The sequence below is a fragment of the Anopheles coluzzii genome, chromosome 3 (assembly GCF_943734685.1).
Source record: "Anopheles coluzzii chromosome 3, AcolN3, whole genome shotgun sequence".
Taxonomy (NCBI): domain Eukaryota; kingdom Metazoa; phylum Arthropoda; class Insecta; order Diptera; family Culicidae; genus Anopheles; species Anopheles coluzzii.
This window is the reverse complement of record NC_064671.1, coordinates 64300895-64321742: the sequence shown is the minus strand read 5'-3', so window position 1 is coordinate 64321742 and position 20848 is coordinate 64300895. Positions and strand designations below refer to the sequence as shown.

At 44.9% G+C, this 20848-nt stretch overlaps 1 protein-coding gene across 8 annotated transcripts in view; it reads left to right on the top strand.

The window, feature by feature from the left end:
* LOC120956657 (uncharacterized) overlaps positions 1-20848 on the top strand; it is an 83561-nt gene that overhangs the window by 25032 nt on the left and 37681 nt on the right. For 4 of the 8 annotated variants that reach the window (XM_040378320.2, XM_040378319.2, XM_040378318.2 and 1 more), the window contains exons 3-11: positions 4453-4756; positions 5310-5367; positions 6807-6943; positions 9427-9603; positions 12429-13604; positions 15132-16348; positions 16441-16739; positions 16829-16960; positions 17043-17096. In XM_040378320.2, coding sequence (XP_040234254.2) covers positions 4453-4756; positions 5310-5367; positions 6807-6943; positions 9427-9603; positions 12429-13604; positions 15132-16348; positions 16441-16739; positions 16829-16960; positions 17043-17096 — 3554 coding nt within the window. The remainder of the gene's footprint in view (positions 1-4452; positions 4757-5309; positions 5368-6806; positions 6944-9426; positions 9604-12428; positions 13605-15131; positions 16349-16440; positions 16740-16828; positions 16961-17042; positions 17097-20848) is intronic. The other 4 variants (XM_040378322.2, XM_040378325.2, XM_040378324.2 and 1 more) reach the window with 4 other exon arrangements.

The window sequence follows — 20848 nt, the reverse complement described above, 5'->3', positions numbered from 1 at the left end:
ATCCGGAGTCGTTGGGAATCGTCTGGAGTCATCTGGAGTTGGAGTCGTCCGGAGTCATCCGAAGTCGTCCGGAGTCTTCCGGAGTAGCTTGAAGTAAAAGACAAAAAATACAACGAAATGAAATCCCTAGGCACAAGCACATTGCACCGGACGGCTCAGGTTGACTTCGATTGACCCCGATTCTGGTCGAATCCGATCAACTCTGGACGACTCCAGACGACTCCGGAGGACTCCGGACGACTCCGAACGATTCCAGACGACTCCGGGCGACTCCTGTCGATTCCGAACGGCTCCGGACGATTCCGGACGGCTCCGACTCTGGACGACTGCGGATGACTCCGGCCGACTGCGGGCGAAACTAGTGGTTCCCATTCCGCTGAAGTCGAAATCGGATTAATAATAATTAGAGTCGGACCGGAGTCGTGGGTGCGCTCCAGAGATCACATAACTAATATGTAGCCTTCGATCACAATTGAGATAGTATTGTAATATCATCTGATACATTGATTGTCCCACGATCAAAATGTTCACTTTTTTATCAATCTATATATAAACAAAAATCATCAGTTGAAATCGGATGACTTCAAGAGCCTATGTAGACTCCGGTAACATTTGAACTGTTTTGTAATGTCATCCGTTTCTTGTGTTACTCTATGAACAGAATTTTCACAACTTTGTCAGTTGACATCACAATTTACTTAAGTATATCAGTTGATATCATCACTCTTTTCCCACAATACTGATGACTTCAAAGTTGCATTTAGACTCAGAGAATCAAATACGTAACAGTTCTGGTAATATCATCTGATTCGTTACTATTTTTGTGACAATAACTTTAACTTGAATATTTTTCTATCTTTAAATAATTGTGATTAAATAACCCTCTCTTTTCGCCAACACACTCTGACACTAATCACTGTCGAATTGATCACCCTTTCCAAACCAGAATTCAACTTTCGAACTGCCCATCCCGCCATTTAACTTCAAACGTTAAAACATGTCGGCAGCGTCCCGTCCCATCCACGTCCATTTGGTCATTCATTAGTATGGGGTGGGGGGAAGTTGTTTTTTTTTTCTTCCTTCGCTGTATGGAAGAAGATCAATCGCATACTACCGTCGTCTATAAACTGGAAGGATGCCAACGCAACGTTCTTTCTCCCGAGGGTATAGATGGTGATGGGGATGTGTACCCAAACGGACGGAGGCCGTGTAAATTGTTACTGACAGATTTTATGGTCAGCAGCAGCAGCAGTCGTGGCAGAGCAATAAGAAATGGAATATGGCGCGCGCGTTGACAAATGAAGAAAATTGCTGGGTGGTGAAAATACGAAAATTAGTAGCCGCCACATCCCCCCTCAAAATGCGTCCTGCGTTTTATCGTGGTGGAGTGGAGGGAGAGCTGCGCAGGCACAGGTCCATTACATTCCGCACAGTTGTTTTATTGCCATAAGTTGTGAAATTAGCAGCAAAACGTGATTTATGGCAAAGCCCCCCGAAACCCGAAACGGACGGGGATGATGGCAAAACAACGCAACCTCCACTGTGATGACGGTGGTTACACGGGGTACGTGTGGCCGTTTTCGTGCGTTTTTTTGCACTCTCTTTCGACTCCACTGTCCACCAGTTTTACGATTGTATCAATCTCTTATTGATGTGCAATTCGCTAGCCCCCCTGTGCGTGTTGTGCGTCTTTGCGTGGTGGTTTTGCTAAAGCTTAAGCACAATCGCGTTTCGTATTTTTGTTTTCGTTTATCGTGTTTGGCTACTGTTTTGGAATTTTGTCACACTCTTTTCCCTGCGTCGAGATAGAGTGGTCGTTTTGGGTGTGCGATGCAGTAGCGCAGTTGCTTTTCCAAGCTTGCGGTGCTTCGTAAACGGGTTCGATAACGAACGCGAACGTGTTACGCCAGCAGCGGGCCGCGACTGTGCGAATGACAGTCAATTAATGCGATTGCAGTTATCGAAAATTAAAATCGCACAAAACTAATTTCGAGTGCTGCAGCCGTGCTCTCGTGTTTGTGGGTATGATTTTGCACCGAACCGTGTGTCCTTGTTTGTGTGTCCTCTGCCAACACGTCACAGGCAGCAGTAGTGGGAAGCCAACTCTCCACCGCCCCGGGGCGGAAGGTCAGAGCGGAAAAGTTTGCAGTTCTTCTATCGATTATACAAACATCCATTAAGGCAATCGGGGTGGCAAGAAGACCGCAGCACTGCAAAGAAATGGCTGCCCATAAGACGCTGGGGACCGTCCACACGGCGGGTGGACGAGCGTATTTTTAGACCTTTAAATGTCCGATCGATTAGCCGATTGTATGACATCGTCGATATTCCGAGTTGTGTGTGTGTGTGTGTGTGTGTGTGTGTGTGTGTGTGTGTGTGTGTGTGTGTGTGTGTGTGTGTGTGTGTATTTGCGGTCGAGAAACAAGGCAAAAATAGAACATTTTGCATAATGGAGGGTGGAAAACGGAACATAACTCCACTCCCCGGAGACTCTTTCAAAGAAATTACACGCCCTCCGTGTGTCTGGATCAATGAGCCTTGGTTGGATGCGAAGTAATCCAGTGTTATCATCTAACTGGTACGATTTTTCCCTCGATCGATCGATCCACAGAATTGCACGTGAACTTTCACCTTCCCACACACACAGAGCGCGTCTTGAAAGCGAAAAGCAACTCCCCAACAACAGGAGAATAATGCATCCTCCGTGTCTCTATGTTGTTTTGTTGTGCAGTTTACGATGCAAATCACTTCACCACCTTTGATTTTACAAGCAAAAACACAAAAGCAAAAAACGCATTCCCATCCCACGGTCTTCGCTTGCGCGCGTCGTCAGATGTTCGTCTTGCTTTTTAATAGGTCGACTGCATTCTGTGTGTTTGGCAAGGTGTGTAATGTCGGACGGGGGTGGTGGGGAGGAGCGCAATGCATAAAACCGGGCGTCCAAAGGCGTGTTCGCAACGCACCTCGCGAAGGAATCATTATGACGAGGCCGTGGGAGGCGTAGATGTTGTTGATGGAAGAATAGTGGATTCAGTGTATGCCTGTGTGTGTGTATGTGTACTCTGTGCCAGTTATTAGTAAGCAAGTGCAAGTGCAAGTGCAAGGGCACACGGGCACTTTTGTACGCCTGAACCCACGGCCATTCTGCACGGGGCCCGGACCACATGTATGCGCTGTTCTAGAGGGCGATGGCGTTGTTGTTCGCATTATTAATTGTGCGTTTTAATGCAGCACTCGTCGATGCGCTTTTCCCCGTACCCGAGCGCGTGTTTGTGCCTCATGTTGTGCCCTTCATCGGGGTTGCATCGCGCACGTTGTTGCTTTTGTGTGGTGTGTTCGTGTTTCAGTTTAGAAGTTCTGTCGGGTTAGAAAGCTTGTGAGCAACTCGATTGTTACGCTTACTCATCGCTACAATTAATACAATACTTAGAAGAATGGAATCTATTCTAAAGGAACTTAGTACGTGATGTCTTCAAGCAAGAGGACACTGTGTGTATCCTATTGTATGCTATCATTGTAATAATAACGGCATTCCATTAAAAGGAACATTCGAAACATGACTTCAGAGTTACAAGATCTTTACAGATCTCAGAATGAAACATTAAATAATACTTTTGCCACACGTCCTCTGACGGACATGAATGGTCGAAAGGTAAACGAAATGGCTCTTACAGGACTGGACATGGTTCAATCCCTGTTCAGATCGACCTTGTCAATATATACACTTCATCGTTTTTTCTGGAGCCTGGATTTCAACAACAATGATTCAGTAGTGTCGAAGCAGAATAATAAATCGAAAATAAGATCTCTATCATGAAAAATATGATATGAAGTATGAAGATATGAAGTAATGATATGAAGTAAATAACCTCCTCCTGATAGACAATAACTAAAAACTCTCTGAATAGTTTGATCTTGTTTGAACTTATTCCCAATATTGTACACTTTCATTTATGGTTGTTTTATAAAAAAATACTAAATGTGATTAAATGTATTTGTATTGCTGAACGTTGTATTTCTAGCAACTTTACTAGACGCAGGAGTTTATTGCACGTTATTTAAGTTTAAGATACCGTTTTATTTTCATATTTTTTGTAGTTCAAAATCACAAAAATACACAATTTTTCACACACACACCCACTGCAATTTCAACCTGTATTACACACGTCCTTTCACCGCTTATACTAATCACCTTTTCCACGCAAAATCCACCCCAAAACTACTACCCCTTTCGCTGCAATCGCAACAAATGCGCCTTTGCATATTGGAATATTATTTTTTATTTCGTATTTCTTTCTTCCCCTTCCGTTCGTGTTCTTCACAACGCATGGCGTTGTGTGTGCTGCATTTTCAACCGATCGATGACGATGATGATGCATCTCCTTCACCATCCCTCTCCACATCATTCCGACAAAAAAAACCCACCAACTTCCCCGGACACGACAACTACAGGTCTCCCGTACACAATCAAACCAGCCGCATCCCAACGAACCAAAATGGCAGTGCAGGATCCCCCCGACAACAGCAGCAGCAGCAGCAACAGACACAGCAACCGAGGCCCCAAACGCTGACGCCCACCCGCGAATCCCCGGCCAATGGGTCGATGGCGATGCAGACGCTCGTCGTCACGGTGAACAAGGATGCGACCGGGTACGGCATGAAGGTGTCCGGCGACAAGCCCGTGTTCGTGGAGAGCGTCAAGCCGGGCGGGGCGGCACGCCGGGCCGGTCTAATGCCGGACGATATGATCCTGAAGGTAACAAAGCGCGGAAAGTCATCCGGACGGTGAAAATGACGGATGATGTCGCTCAATCCTATGCGCCCCTCCTGAGTGTGATGAGAGCGGCGGTGTTGTCAGTTTTGTATTAATTTTGTGTAAAGCTTTAAAAACTGACAAGGGTTTTGCTATTTGTGGTCTATTCAAGAGCCAAAAAGCGTCATCGCTTTATGTCATGAGTAATTTAATTATATTTGAAAACTCATAAAGTAGATTAATTTATTATTTACCAGTGCAACAGCAAAAGAGTCCAAATATCCTGTTTGTCTTATTTGCGCCGCTCTCTCTCTCTCTCTCTCTTTCGGCTCAGTTGGGCGCGCATTTTTGAAATATTTTGGAGCGTTTGAAAAAATATACTTTCCTGTTTTCATTTCATAATTTTTATTTTTGTCGTTCGTGGATTTTCCTTTCTTACCCTTTTCTGGCACACCCACCATCTGTGCGCCGCTGTCATCGCAATTTGATTTTCCTGTCACCTGCCGTCACACTCCCCGGACAAAATCCCGTTGGTGGACACCACCCCCATGGCTAGGTCAATGGAACATCCGTGCGAGCATTAACCCACACCCACGTGGTGGAACTGATCAAAGGTAATGAAAGTGTGCGGTGGGCCTTCGCCCGGTTCCACCTCTCGATGTGTGATGGAGAAAAGCGGCGAAAAATAATAAACAAACTAAGCACTCACACACTCACATACCCACATTATATGATGTATAGCTCTCTTTCTCTATCTAGCCAACTGTAACTGCGGTTCTGCTGCTACTGCACGAGGCGGGTGGTCGTCGGTGCATCATTGTTGCAAACGTGCAGAATGTTTGCACTTCCACTGCCGCCTGCTCTATTATCATCTATTTCTCCCCCTCTTCACGTCCGATCCTTTCCTTTCCTCATTTGTATACTCGACACGTACTCACACACGTACACTGCAGAAACACATTAATTATCGTTTTGCATTAGAAATGTAATGTAGAGGAGCGTCATTAGTTGGCTTCCCGAGAACATTCCACCGAAGGAATTCTTAGTAGTATTGGAGCAATTTTGAAAATAAGTTTTGCATTGAATGTAAATGTAATTAAATAGTTTCTTATAAATAGATGCATCTAGATGCTAGTTTTAAATGTGAAAAGTGCTTTAACATTGTTCATTTTATTATCTTTTGATGTCGTGTTGTTGTCAATTTTATTTATTCATATTCATTTAATGATAAGTCGTTTAATTTAGTTTCCTTACTGCCCTATTTGTTAAAGTTATTGCACACAAAAATATATTTCATTCTGTTTTTTTTTTTATTAATTTCACCCACCAACCCACCTGTGATACGATCGGATTAAATTTTACCTCCCATTTGATTTTTGTGCATTTTTGTGTTTGAAAAAGTCGAACATTCTACGCAATTTCTTCACGTCCATTATGATGACGGGCAGTGGGGTGGGTTGGAAAACCACCCCCTCTGAAACCACTGTGAATGAAGGCAAATGTAAACAATCGACCATGGCAACTTCACGGTGTTTTGCTTTGCCAGCTGCCGGGAGAGTACAAACTGCACATTTCACTCACCACCACTACCAGAGCAAGATCCCCTTCCCAAAAGGGGTGGGAAGATCTGGTTTTGCCTCTGCCGAGTCGTCCAGAGCACAACACCGTATGGTCTGCTAAAACCACAAGAAATACCTATTTTACCAGCAGTAGAGGGAGAAAATGTTCCAATTTGTTCCATTTTTTTTGTATTCATCGCAGTTTTTGTAAACATTTTTATCAAAGTTTCATCGTAAATCGTTCATGCGGCTGGTAGTGTTGGTTAGTTTCGAAGCTGTGCTTTCCCTTCTAAAAAAACGCTTCCCTTACCCTTCGAATAAACATCATCTAACGCACCACACCCCTGCCCACTTACCACAATTTCCATTTTCATTGATCAGATAGATGGTTGGCGGGGGAGTTGGTGGTTTACATTGCACACACACACACATACACGCAGCATCAGCCGAGTATGTAGTAAAACATGTTTTGTTCTTGTGTTTCGCCGTTTTAGCAGCATCGGACGTCGTTGAGCTCACTGTGCAGCGTGGGAGCAACAGAATGCAGCGCCCATCGCCATCGACCAACTCGATCGCGCCAATGACGCCGGTTGCGCAACGGAACAGCATCACCGCTCCGCAGCCCGTTGATGTAAGTAGTAGCAGGGGGGAGGGGGGGGGGCGTCTGTGACAGCAACTACACTCACAAACATACACTCCAGGCCACAGTCCAGCCCAGTCCAGCCAAGCTGTCTTCTGGCAATTCGACACTGGCCGAGTGAGAAAGAGTAAAAGAGAATGTGTAAGTGTGAGTGAGGTTGTAAGGGTAGGGTTTAATGTAATTAAAAACAACATTGAATTTGTGAGCCGAGAACAAAAACTGGGGGCGCATGTAACTTCTTCGAGGGACGATCGGGACGACTCTACTTATAAGCTTTGATCGCTTAGGATGAAATGCCAAAATATTGCGTTTACATTCTGTCACAAATGTATCGTGAAATGTTGATTAAACATGCGAATGCTTACCTTTGTTTTAATGATGCAACGTCATCTATCGGGATGCAAGAGATTGACATTAGCTGTCAATCAGTATGACTTTAACATAGAATTGTATCTGCTACAGGGTTTTCTATGAATTAAGTTAGAGAACTCCAATTTCAGTCGATCAGTGGAACAATAATACGTTACAACAATACGTTTCACTTACGCTACAATAGGTTGGTCGAATCCAGTTCTGTATCTAGTTTGACGTCTGGGTTTGTATGGAGTGATGACGTCAGTTTAGCTACCAATTGTCAAACACCATATAAAAAACAACTATTTAGTATTACGAATCAGCCTTGCCGAACTTTACGATGAAGACAAATATCAAAAATCTAAAATGTCTCAAATAATTGTGTTTTGAACGGAATTTGATGTGCGGCGATTCATTGAAAAAGTATACATACAAAAAGCTTATAGGGGGTTTCGAGTCATTTTGCAATGTATGCTGCATATTTTTTTCATTTTCATCATAATGTTCATCATAAACTGTTCATCATAATTTTTAATTACTTTGTAAGCAATACGTCTGGGCCGTCTTTACTTAACAATAAAAAAATAAATAAATTAACAAATAAATTTTTAATTGCTTCCGCATGATTGTCAACACTTCAATAGGATGCTGCCATTGTTTTTTCACCGGGGGTTGATGCCGGATCGCATCACCCGGTGACAGTTGAAGTGTTGAAAATCATGGTGAAGAAATTAAAAATTATAATGATGGACATGAAATATCAGAGTGGAATGTGGAATAATATTTAGCACGGTTTTCCAAGTCACTTTCAAATGTGCACAGCTGTCAAATGGTGTATTTGCTTCAAATTGAAATTTCAGTTTCATCACATGATTTTCAACACATAACAAAAACTGTCAAACTCAGTCGTGTTGAAAATTATGCTGAAGAAATTATAAATTATTATGATGGAATTGAAGTATCAGATCGATGTGGATTAACATGTTGCACGCGGTGAATAACAATGTTCGCATTCGAAACTGATTTGTAAAAACCATTAAGACACCAAAACAATTTTCAATATTTTGTTTTGTGTTCACAATTGTTTTCCATTTTATAATTTGTTGAACCAATTTCCCATTTGTTTTAGTTCCACTAAATTTTGTGATATTTTTTTTTGCTTTTCCAACACTGCGCCTCAAATCTGTTGCGCATCCCCTGACAGCAAATCCCGCAACAATTCCTGTTCGTTTATTGAACTTTAGCACACGCCGGGAACTCGTTTATTTTTCCACGAATCTTTACTCCATCATCGATCGAAAAATGTCAGGATCAACCGAGGCGAGGTGGGGTCGAATGCAGCGGCAATGTGTGAGGGAAGGCGCGAGAGAGCGTTTGCGCGCATCTCTTTGGCGTGTCGCGCGCTTTTCCTCCGTGGTTTTTTCCTTGATTTCCACGATCGGTCTAAAAATATGTCTCTCCTCCTCCATTCCCGATTTCATTCGGACGATTTACAAGGAAAACACTAAGGGAAAACGAATTTTGGCAACAGCCGTACTAGCATTTTCCCCTTCCATCGAGGAGGTGGATGGATGGTGGGATTATGGATCCTGCTGCCCGTCGTTTGGGGGGAGAGAGATGCTAATTTCTTCATCATATTATTTCTGGTCGTCGCTTCCAAAATGCTGCTTTTCCTGCTCCTTCACTGCTTCGTTTCCGTCATACCTATTCACGGCGGTTATTTCGGGATTTTCCTTCAGCAAAATAGGGTGGAGATGGGAAAAGGCATGGTGTATGGAATTTGCCAACAACGCACGGTGGCATACGGCGATCTGGTGACCCAGCGACTGGAACGGAATGTGTGGTGCTCCTTTTTTTGTTGGTTTGCTCTTGCTTAAGACATTTCTCTTGAAAAGGCTAATAGTATAAAGATAAGGATGGAAAATTGACTCCATATGACCCCTTTTAGTGGGGAAAAAATTAGATAAATCACTCACACACACTCTCTCTTTTTAAATGAAAAACAGCCATAACGACTGATAAGTAAATGCTTTTAATACATTTTAGACACGACAACAAAATGCCAACTAATTTTACAATTTACTAAAATATTACTCTTTTTTGCCTTTTCCCATGTTTAGTGTGCCAAGCAACGGGAGATGGAAGTGCACAAGATGAACACGCTGCAGCTGATGCTCGATCAGGTGAAGAAAAGCCGGGACACTCTGATCGCCACCAACAAACCGCCCGTCGAGGTGGCCCGGGTCGACGCGACGATACAGAAGCTGGAGAAGGAGCTGCAGCAAATGCTTGGCGAGGTAACGTACTTCCTCTACAGCAGTAGTAGTAGCAGCAGCAGCAGCAGCAGTGTGTTTGTGTGTGCTTTCGTTTCCATCGCGTCTCTTATTATGTCTCTTTTTGCCGAGGACCAAGGGGTCTCTTCAATCGTGCTTTGTTGCCCCAATCTCCAACTTTTCACGTTGTGTGTGATTTTTTTGCAAATAATTTCACCTTTTTTTCAGTCCTTCTCAAGGAAGAAAAATGCACACATGCGGGTGCGGTGGAAGTCCTTCTATCTCTCTCACACTCTATTCTATTCGCACCTTATCACGGTATCTTTCGTTCGTAGGTTTTAATTGCAATGTAATGAAAACTACTATTCGCATTTTTAATTGTGACGGCACGCAAGAGCGATCCAAAGGGGGGAATTTATTTTGCTGCTTTTGCATCAACTCGAAGATGAAGGTTGTATCCGCTGTTTTTGGATGCAGAAGCGCGTGTTTGTGAAGGGTGAAGGTGTGCCTTCAAGACCAGTTTTTCCCAAATTTCCGAATAAACGCCTCCTGATCTTTGATTTAGCAGGATCATTTGGTTTGACCGTGCAAAAGGGGTTGCTGAGGGAACTTATACGTTGAGCATATTGACTGCGTTGTGCTGTTTTTTTGTGTCGTTAATCTTAAGCATTATCCTATGTGTTGTGCTCGATGTGTTGTTGGTGGGTATGTAATTGTTTTTTTCCCCTCCCGTTGGTGGTGCGCAATCCCGATCTGGCTCTACTGTTCGATTACAAAGCGAAACAAAATTACCCGCCAAAATAACACGTACCTTTTCATCCATACTTGTTCGTTGTCGTTCAAACAAGCATAACGCTCGAATCATGTTAGAGGAATACCGCGGAATATACTGAACCCATGAAATCATGCTTTTTTTGGTAACAGTTTAATTCATTCTGGCACGCAATTGGTGTTTTGTTTTGTGTACTTTCTGTTTTGGATTCAATACGGATGTCTCTGGGGGATATTGTGCGATGGGAAAATTGAGTGTTGTGTGTATGCTTGCACTAAAATGTCTCATTCATATAATCAATACAGAAATACATACAAAGTTTAAAACATTAACAGCAAATCTCACGGGCACTTGGAAGCTGTTTTTCATGAAAATAAAACGCAAATTTGTTCGCAGCACTTCATTTTCCCCGCCGTTCCTCAGTTCGATTCATTCCATTTATCCAAAACAGTGAAGTACAAAAATGGATAACACGTTACATACGTTACACCAACTTGCCAACGTTTACATATGCGCTCATCGCCATAAAATGCCATTACTTCTTTAATAACAATCCACCCCACCGGTTCATCAAGGAGATATGCATGTTGGCATTTTTGCCATACACAAACATTCACACACAAATCCGTCAAGTGCGCTACACGTGTTATACGTGGGTTTGTACGTATCGCTAACGACGATAATCCTCTCGGTCGAACGCACAAAGATTGCTGTTGAACGACCCCATTCATGCATTCGCACACACGCTCACGGTTGCAAGTGCTTAAGCTGTACCGCAAAAAAATAGTGCAAATATTGCAAGCTTCACCTTTTATAGGAAAAATATCATCCCATGTATCGGAAAAATTGAATTTCCCTGAAAGGTCAACCGTGTCGCCCCGATCACATTGCTTTACTTGTGTGTTTGTTTTTTTTTCTGCTCTTTTTTCGTCCTTTTAAAACATTATTTCGCAGTTGCCGTCTCCTCCACTGTTGGTTTACATACGGTGGTTTGTCTTGTGCTGATTTAAATTAAAAAATTTGAAAAATTAGTTGATCGAAATGTTATTGCAAAATTGTACCTTTCTTCCCTTCCGCTGTGGTAATGATTAGAATTTTTTGTTTTATCTGTAAACTGAATGCTCGTAGGTGTTTGCTCCTCTCACTTTTTTGGTTTTGTTTTTTGTTTGTTTGAATAAGTATGTTGGTAGACGAATTTGCTCCTATATCTTTACCTAGTTTACATTTATATTCCTCGTAGTGCAAAGCGTTTTATGAATGCAGTCGATTATTTTGCACTTTCTTAATTTTATTTTGTTGATTTGGTTGGAATGTTCTTTTAAAGCGAGTTTTTGTTTACGATCGTTACATTTTATAGATTTTACACTTTACTCTAAGTAGTGGTTCAATTATTTTGTATTGATCATTTCGCTATGAAATTTTGAGATTTCGTTTTGCTATTTAAAGATGATGGAAAGGCGTTTTAGATTTTTTTTATTTATTTTCCATAATATTCAGTATTTTATAAAACAAAGATAAGACACAAGGGTATCATTTGGAATTTAAAAGATCTTTACTTGTGTTTACAAACGTGTTTAAATATCGTTCTACAAAGTTACATTATGTTACTGTTGTTACTTGCGGAACAAATGTTTTTCGATTCTCTTTCACATTTTCTGTCCCTATGTGTCCCTCTTTTTGACACATTTTTCCACCCAATCTTGCGTTCATTTTCACTGTCACTGTGTCATGATCTGACTGTCTAATCGGTTTTTTGGTTTATTGATTCATGTTTTAATTTTCTTATTTTTTTGGGTCACACACTATTGATTGCTTTAACAAAACCAATCATAAAAAAATCACACCAAAACACATTCCATCCACTATCCTTCTCCTTCGCTCACTTCCTCTTACATTTCTTCCTTTATACATTTACCTACTCCCTCCCATACACACACATACACACGCGCGGTGTGAGGGTTCATCCGGAATGGTTGATCCGTTCCGTTATTTTTTTGCAAAACAATAATGTATCTTGGCCCGTGTTGATGATATTGCAACCAAAAAAATCTCCTCTCCACCTATACAACCACCACAGCCCGGCACCTATCCGGCATTCAGCCCGTCGGCGCTCAGCTCACCGCCACTGTTTCCGCAGCCGCAGCTCCCGAACAGTGCCCAAACGACCTCCACCACGCCCGCCTTTCTGTCGCGCTTTCCGCGCTCACTGTCCTCGCTGAGCCTGGGCACGAAGAAGAAATCGATCGACTCCAAAGAGATTAGCTCGCCGTCGGCGGCCACCCTGTTCGGTTCGCCCGAGTGTCTTAGCCCAACGGACGGCGGTGGACCGTTCGGTGGGCTCACGTCGTCCGGCACGCCCACAAAGTCAGGGAAGAAGTACAGCGCGAGCAGTGCGGCCGACCATCACCATCATCACCATCTGCACGGCGGCGGCGGCGGTGGTGGTGGCAACCATCACGGCCACCACCTGAACAGGAGCGGCAATTTTGGTGGAAAACAACAGCAGCAGCAAAGTGCGGACATACCGCCGCCGCTTCCGCAGCGCAACAACATTCCAAAACGAGCGGACGACACGGTGGACATGATGTTGGTCGGGTCGCGGCGCAACATTCTCGTCTCGGACCTCGATCACCAGCTCGTGCTGTCGCCGGCGGCCCAGGAAACGGCGAGTTTACATTCGGCCGGCTCGACCGGCTCGGCAAGCTCGAAAGCGAGCGGTGGCGGCAGTGGGAAATCCTCACGTGGTAAAAAGAAAAACGGCTCAAGCGCTGCTGCGCACAGCAACAGTGTCAGCAGCAGCAACAACAATAACAACAACAACCACAGCAGCAGCAAAGGCGGCAACGCTAACAGCAGTGTCGATACGACCACGCTGCTTGATGGCAACGTGCTGGCCACGGCAACGGCCACTACCGAGCTGCAGGCAGAGCCACCGCCCTTACCCCCACGCCAGCCCGGCATGCTGGAGGTGGTGAACCAGAATCTCATACTGAACAGTGACAACAACGCCGGCAGCAGCAGCAGCAATGGTGCCAACTCGACGACCGCGGCGAGCACACCGAACGGCAACAACAACCACAGCAGCGGGCGGGGTTCGCTCGAGATGCGGCCGCCACCGAACAGCATCAACACGCTGATGAACTATCCGCTCATAACGACCTGCACCTCGGTGCGCGACAATATGGCGGCCGCCTTTCCGCTCTCCTACCGGCCAAACATAGTTCACCAGATGCAGCAGCATCAGCAATCGACCGTAAGTAGTGTGTAGTAGACACGGGCAGGAGACTAGACCACGAGTATTAGAAGTGCAAAGCGCTGCCGAACTTTAGGAGGACGGGGCACACGGGGGCTCCTTTAGACACTAAAACTTTTCCTCCGCAAACTGTACAGCGTGTTACTCCAACCACACCACCATTACTAAACACAAACCTCCCCTTCTTACCCGGTTTAGCTGTTGTGATCTGTAAACTGGTGTGCACTAGGTTACAGAACACTTTGAAACGGTTTGAGTAGAGCTGCCAGACCCTCTGGGGGAGGGGAAGCTGTAGAACCTATTACTACCACTACTACTACATCGCTTTTCATAGTTGGGGCTTCATGAAGAGGGAACACAAGAGTATCTCTCTGCTTTAACACCTGCCGATAATTCGAACTTACTTCACGACTTTATTAGCTTCCTGTCCTGTCCACTGTCTGTCCGTTTGTCTGTCTGTCTGTCTCGTTCGTCCATCAATGTACATATACTGTCGTGTACTGTATATACTGGCGCTGTGTAGCTGAAGCTATACCACTATCACATCACATTTCCTTCTTTTATTTTCCCTTTTTGAGTGATACCGTTCCGCTATTCCCTTTTTCCCGTACTGTATAAAGGTTTCCGTCGCTTTTCCGTGCTTTTGGGTTTCTCCCTTGTTTTAGTTATCCTGTTTATATTTTTCCCCGATTTTTGTACATTTTCTGGGTGTCCTTTATTTAGTTTTCTTTATTTATTTATTATTAGTTTGATTACGTTCAACGTTTTTTGTTTTCGTGTTCGATCGTGTGGGGTTTGGTGTTGTGCGTTTTGGTTTTATTTGATGCGTGTGTTATAAAATAGAAAATGGATCTACAACGAGATGTTGAAGCAGTGATGCAACATCTTTTAACAGTGATTATGTTGAAATAAAGAGGATTTGCGCGTGTGTATTTTATCATTTTGCTATAATATAATAATGCTTTATTTTAGTTCATCGCGAATTATAGACGTCATCACCATTAATACTTTGATCATATTTAGTGCATGTTCTAGTTAATTATTAATTTATACTTAGTAAGGCTTAGTATTAGTCGTTGATTTCGCTAAGAATGAAATTAACACAAAGCATGGTTGTGTGGATGGTGTTTGCTCATGCGTAGAATTGCATGGTTTGTCATTTAATAACAAAAAAAGAAGCAAGAACAACAATTCCCAGAACAGAGTTTCCACTGTGGGTCGCGTTTTGATTGCGCTTTCAATCAATAAAACGCGTGCTTCGAATACCCTCGCCATTCCTTATCACGGGCGGTACCGCCTGCACTTTACTTCCTGTATAAAGCCAATCTTCATGTGTTCCTCTTTGTCGGTTGCAAATTTCTTCTCACAAATAGGAAAAACAAAAACAAGGCACAATAATTTGTCGCTCCCCACTGTAACAAATGTGGACTAGATAATTTTCAACCTTTTTCTCTCTCGATAAATTCTACAGCAAATGTACTAATTCGTGTTACTTTTACCCTCTCACACCACCCTGTGTTCCGTCAGGCGATGAATCAATCGGCCGCAGCCGGAGCTGGCGTGAACCAGTCCATCAGCAAGAAGCACCGCCGCATCGTGTCGTCGCCGGAAAACATTGGCGCGAAGGATTTCGGCATGGTGGCGGGCGCCGATCACCATCACCATCATAGTGGGGGATACCGGCATCACAAGACGTCATCCGACTCGTGGGACAAGCGGTCGGAGATAACGCCACCGGGCACGCCACCGCCACCGTACCTGAGCACCTCGATGACGACCGGTAGCCCGGCGGGAGGTGGTGGCCATTCGCAGCAGCAGCATCATCCGCACCATCATCATCACCATGGCGGTCACCATCCGCATCACCATGAGCATACCACTGCCGGCGATCTGGCGATAGCGAATCCGCTCAGCAGCATCAACAACAATCACCATCATCACCACCAACAACAGCACCACGGAAACAATGGCACAGCGACGCACCCGGCAACGGGCCCCAACAACATCAATAGCATTAACAACAACAATGGAGCTAGCCACATGTCCGCCTCGTACCATGCGCACCATCACCACCCATCACACGGACAGCAGTCCCCGGTGGGCGCCACGAATGCCGGAGGACCGGCGGGAGGCGTTGGTGGTGGTACCGCACCGGGCAGCAGCATTGTGGCGGCGCAGGCGAACGTCGCCCAGAAGCCGATCATCTCGATGGAGGACGACGACATCTCGGACCAGGAAAGCTTCATCGAGGAGAACAGCCCGTTCCGGTCGCTGACGCAGCTGCTCGAAGCGGACAAGTCCGTCTACCTGGCAGTGTTTCTCAACTTTGTGCTCACCAACTCCGACCCGTCGGCGCTGCTGTTCTACATGATCACGATGCTGTACAAGGAGGGCACGGTGAAGGATATGCGCAAGTGGGCGTACGAGATACACTCGACATTCCTGGTGCCGGGCGCGCCGCTGCTGTGTGCGAACGTGGACGAGGCGCTGGCGCGCGACATCGACGACGTGCTGCAGAAGGAAAACGACAAGGCGGAGATACTGCGCATGGTGTTCTGGCGCAGCCGGCTGAAGGCGAAGGAAATGATCAACCAGCAGCTGCAGCAGTTCCAGACGAAGCGCACGGCCGGTTTGGGGACGATGTACGGCCCGAACGATCAGCAGCTCCAGATGGCCAAGGGCGACAAGGTGAAGGAGCAGCGCATCATCGACGAAACGCTGTTGCCCAAGCTGCAGCAGTATCTGTAAGTGTATGCGAAGGAGTACTCTCCCTCTCTCATTCTCTTTGTCCCTCCCGCTCAAATCAAATGTACTAAAACCGATTCTTGTTTTGCAGCGATGAACTGGAGCGCGAGTCCCCGAAGGAGGATCCAAAGAAGTCGGCCCTTTGCTCGGCCCTGTCGACCGTACTGATGCGGATCTTCGTTACCCGCTGCAATCCCGGCGGACCGATCGACAAGGTGCACCACTTCGTGAGCCGGGAGAAAAGCTTCAAGAGCCGGCTGATGGCCAAAAACCGGAAGCAAACGATCCTCGGCCACAATCTGCATCTGCAGCCGTACTACGAGGTGACGCGCTGCAACCACTGTCAGAACATACTGTGGGGCGTCAGCCCGCAGGGCTACCACTGCACTAGTACGTATCATCGCAGCCGAGTTGCCGAACTAGCGAAGGATTATTAATTAATTGCTATGGGCATTTCTTTTCTCCATCGATCGTTTTAGATTGCGAACTGAACATCCATCGGGCTTGTGCAAAAGATCTGGTCGAGTGCTGTCCCGGGCCGGCGATACAGAAGAACGACAGCAAAATCACCAAACTCATGGAGAAAATCTCAAGTCGCAATCATCATCAAGGTAAGAGGGATGGAACGGTGGATTGGATTGGAATAGATTGTTTTATTAACACGTTTCTCTCTTTCGTTTGATGCAATTGTAGATAAATCTCGCCGTCACGATGATGATGCGACCGCGGATGATACCACCATTAGCGGTAAGTGCGAACGATGTCTCTAGGAATTGAAAATCCTTTTTATTTGAAATGCAATGGAATTTGTCAAGCTGCGTGTGTCGATATAATATTTTCTAATGTTATTATATGAGTAGGTGCTACGGAAAGATCAAAATAATGTTAATGTGGAAATAGTTATGACTCTTTGATACATGATACTAATATTTATTTTTTATGTGTTTGTAATGTGTTTGACAGTTGGCTGAAATCATATCAAGGGTTCAGTACCCATTAACAAGGGTTCAGTACCATGGTTTCAATTCTATTACCAAAGGGTTTCAGTAAAAAAATGTAATCGAACGCTGCATTCTCGTGTGCTCCATCAGGTTAGCTCGTGTATTATTGAATCTTTTTGCTGAGACATGCATAATTTGTCAAGAAAGCTTATAAAATGTTTCGAATCATGTTTTAAAATGAATCGAATATATAATCAATTTCCAACAGAAATACGATTATATAAGCGCGCAATATGAACGCAACTCTCAATTGAGATTATGGAAAATACAACCTAGAAGATGTTCGATTGGCTGAAATTTCTTAAATCATAAAAAGAGCCATTTTTATGTTTTAATTTCTATGAATGTCGCAATAATTGTGAATGAGTTTTGTGAAATTTAATTATAACATCACAGAAAAACATATTTTCTAAAACACATGTTGAGCATTTTCACTTTAAATGCTTTTACTAGACAATTTTCATTCATTTTAAACGCATCCTAGCAGCAAAAGAGCAATCAATGGCATAGGAAATAAGAGAAAACAAACCAGAAAACTAGTCTGATCACATCAGTTAACACTGATCGATTGAATGTTTTGATAAATGTGCGTCCTCGAGCTGCAACGTAACAGCAGAATAATAATCGCAATTGCACTTGCCTACCTCCCCATGAGAAAAAAGGTCCAAAGGCGGTTTACCATTTTTGGCACGGCCCTCTAATTGACAAGTCGGTGGTGCTGTAGCGCGTTTTGTTTTTAAGGAAAAAGCGACTTCCATTTCCACGGCGCTGACGCCAACATAACGGAATACATTTTCTCCACCCCAACCGCCCTAACCGGTTCATACACCCCTCTCCTCCCACCCCCTCGCCTGATCGAGAAATTGATCGAAAGCATCTTACCGGTTTAATTACCTACGCGCGCGCTAACGTCTAACGTCTGGCAAGCGCTTGCAATGTTTGATCGCGTTTATCGCCCTCGCAGGCCCTCGTATGTGGCTCCAAGTCCACCTTAGAAGGGCTTACGTCATGTCGCTCGAAGAAGGCACGATGGAGGGAACTCGTTTTTTCCTCCCTTTTGCCCAATCGAGCGCAGCTCCCCATGTGTGTGCGTGTTTCTCTTTCCATTGTGCACACTCTCTTACCAATCGTGTTTGAGTATTAGCAAATAGAAAATCGAATTTGTCACACCGTGCAAGGTGCTTTTACGATAATAGGTAATGATCATCGTCATCATTATCATCGCGACACCTCACGCCGTCGCATGCTCCTCCCTGCTGCGATGCTTGTGGCGCGCTCGATGAGTAATCGCAAAGCAGTGTTTAGCACGTGTGTACAGCGCAAAGCCCACATGCCTTTAGCCACATCGTTGTTGCTGGCATTAGCCCTCTGCGCTCGATACTGTCTTGCTGTCAGCAAAGAGCTACCAACGAGCCACACATTCCTATACGGAATAGGTTCGAGACGGCAGATATGTGTTTCAGATCGCTCTACGCCCGTTGTTTACAATGCACTGGCGGCTCGTGTGCGCTTCGTGTGGGTTCGATTATTCTGTTCCTGCTTACCTACCCATTATATTCAGCTTGATGATGTTGTTCTTAAGCTAGATTCTTCTTCTTCTTCTTTGGCTCAACAACCGTTGTCGGTCAAGGCCTGCCTTTACCTCTTGTGGGTTTGGCTTTCAGTGACTAATTGATTTCCCCCCATAGCAGGATAGTCAGTCCTACGTATGGCGGCACGGTCTATTTGGGGCTTGAACCCATGATGGGCATGTTGTTAAGTCGTACGAGTTGACGAGTGTACTACGAGACCGGCCTAAGCTAGATTAGAGTTTAAAATTGTAGTATTTTATAGCTAAAGTGGATTTAATCGTCCCAAGCGCAAACAATAACTCATAATTAGTTGCAAAATAATAACATAAGGAAATCAAACAATCAATTGCAATTAATGACTCCAGTTGTCTTAATGACTCCAATGCAAACGAACCTTTATCAGTGGGTGGCCCTCGAGTTGTTTTGATTATGGTTATCAGCAGGATGGAGCAGTTGCACACACGCATTAAAGAAGAAAAAAGAACCTATCGGATGCATTCGCTATTTCCCGGGGATTCCGGCAAAATCGTATCCTCCGTCGTTTGGTTGCTCCAAACGAAGCGCCAATCGCTCTTCTCTCTCACGCTCTCACCGCGTACGGAATTACTCACCGCCTGTCATCGCCGTCATCGCCCGAAGTAGCTTAAGCCTGACGCACACGGACCGTTTTGCTCACACGGCGTCGACTATAATTCTCTCCCGTGCGCGCGCTCTCGATGGACGAAGAAACTGTCGTTCACAGACGCGGCAAACGTGCGACGGGGGGGGGGGGGGGGGGTTTCTTCTCTCGCAGAAAAGGGCCGCGCTTTATCGTTGCTGGTTGTTGTCATCACACTCGACCGTACACGGGCGTCTCCATTGTAGGATTAAAAAAAGCGTGCGCGGCCGCTGGCGTGCAAAATGTGCGCCTGGCGGCAATGCGCGCGCGACACACTCTGTGGGAACGACAAGCTCACACACACACACTCAGAGGTCGGGGTTTTGCTAGTAGCCGTACCGCGCTCAACAGTCGAACGTTAACGCGGATGATGAACGGACCTTGCGAGGTTCGTCGCGTCGTGTACATTTAGCGTTTTTCGCTTTATTTTCGTACGGATTTAGCTTCGGATTTTTCTGCTGAATGAAAACCGCTGATTTTGTTTTTGGGTGTTTTGTAATGTTTATTAAAATAACCGTCTTTATCCTATGAGAGCTAAAGTGAGTGCCAAGTGAGCGATAAGTGAGCGGTAGAAGGTTATTATCGAAACCGAATGGAATGTGAAAAATGTAAATCCTATTAATGGAAAATGGGTTTCAACCCCTTTTTATATACATGTGTGTGTGTGTGAGAGAGTGTTGGAAAAAAGTGGTTTTTCTATAAAAATCTACATTTAAAAAGATTTTGCTGTCTGCAATGTGTGTGTCTTGTGGCGAAAACTGAGAGTGATTGTTCGGCAATTAGAGACCATCTCCATCCCCCACCACACCCAAGGTCGTTCCATTGATCAACCAATAGCTTGACCCCGACCTTCGCAAGCCAAGAGGCAAAGATGGGGTCGAGATCGGTAATGGTGTAGCTTGTGTACTCAATCCTGTTCCCTCCCCCGATCCCATCCCATCGCCCCGGCATGACAGGTTGTAGAATTTCTGTGCCATTTTGCGTAGGTGCACGAACCGATGTCATCACCCCAACGTACGCGTGTGTTTATGAATGTGTGTCGTGAGCAGATGTATTCTTTTATGTTCTTTACTCGCCTCTATTGCTGAGAAATAAACTGAAAATTGTATATGCAAAAGAAAAAAGATTAATAAATAGTGCGACGAGGTGAAGGAAAACCTCTTCTCCAAACTCCGGCTCCAGCTGTCCGGTGTTCCGGGGTACAAGACATGCTCAAGCCTGGTCTAAAAACTACGGCGACAGTCGGGGCACTCCGAGGTTAATTTAGAA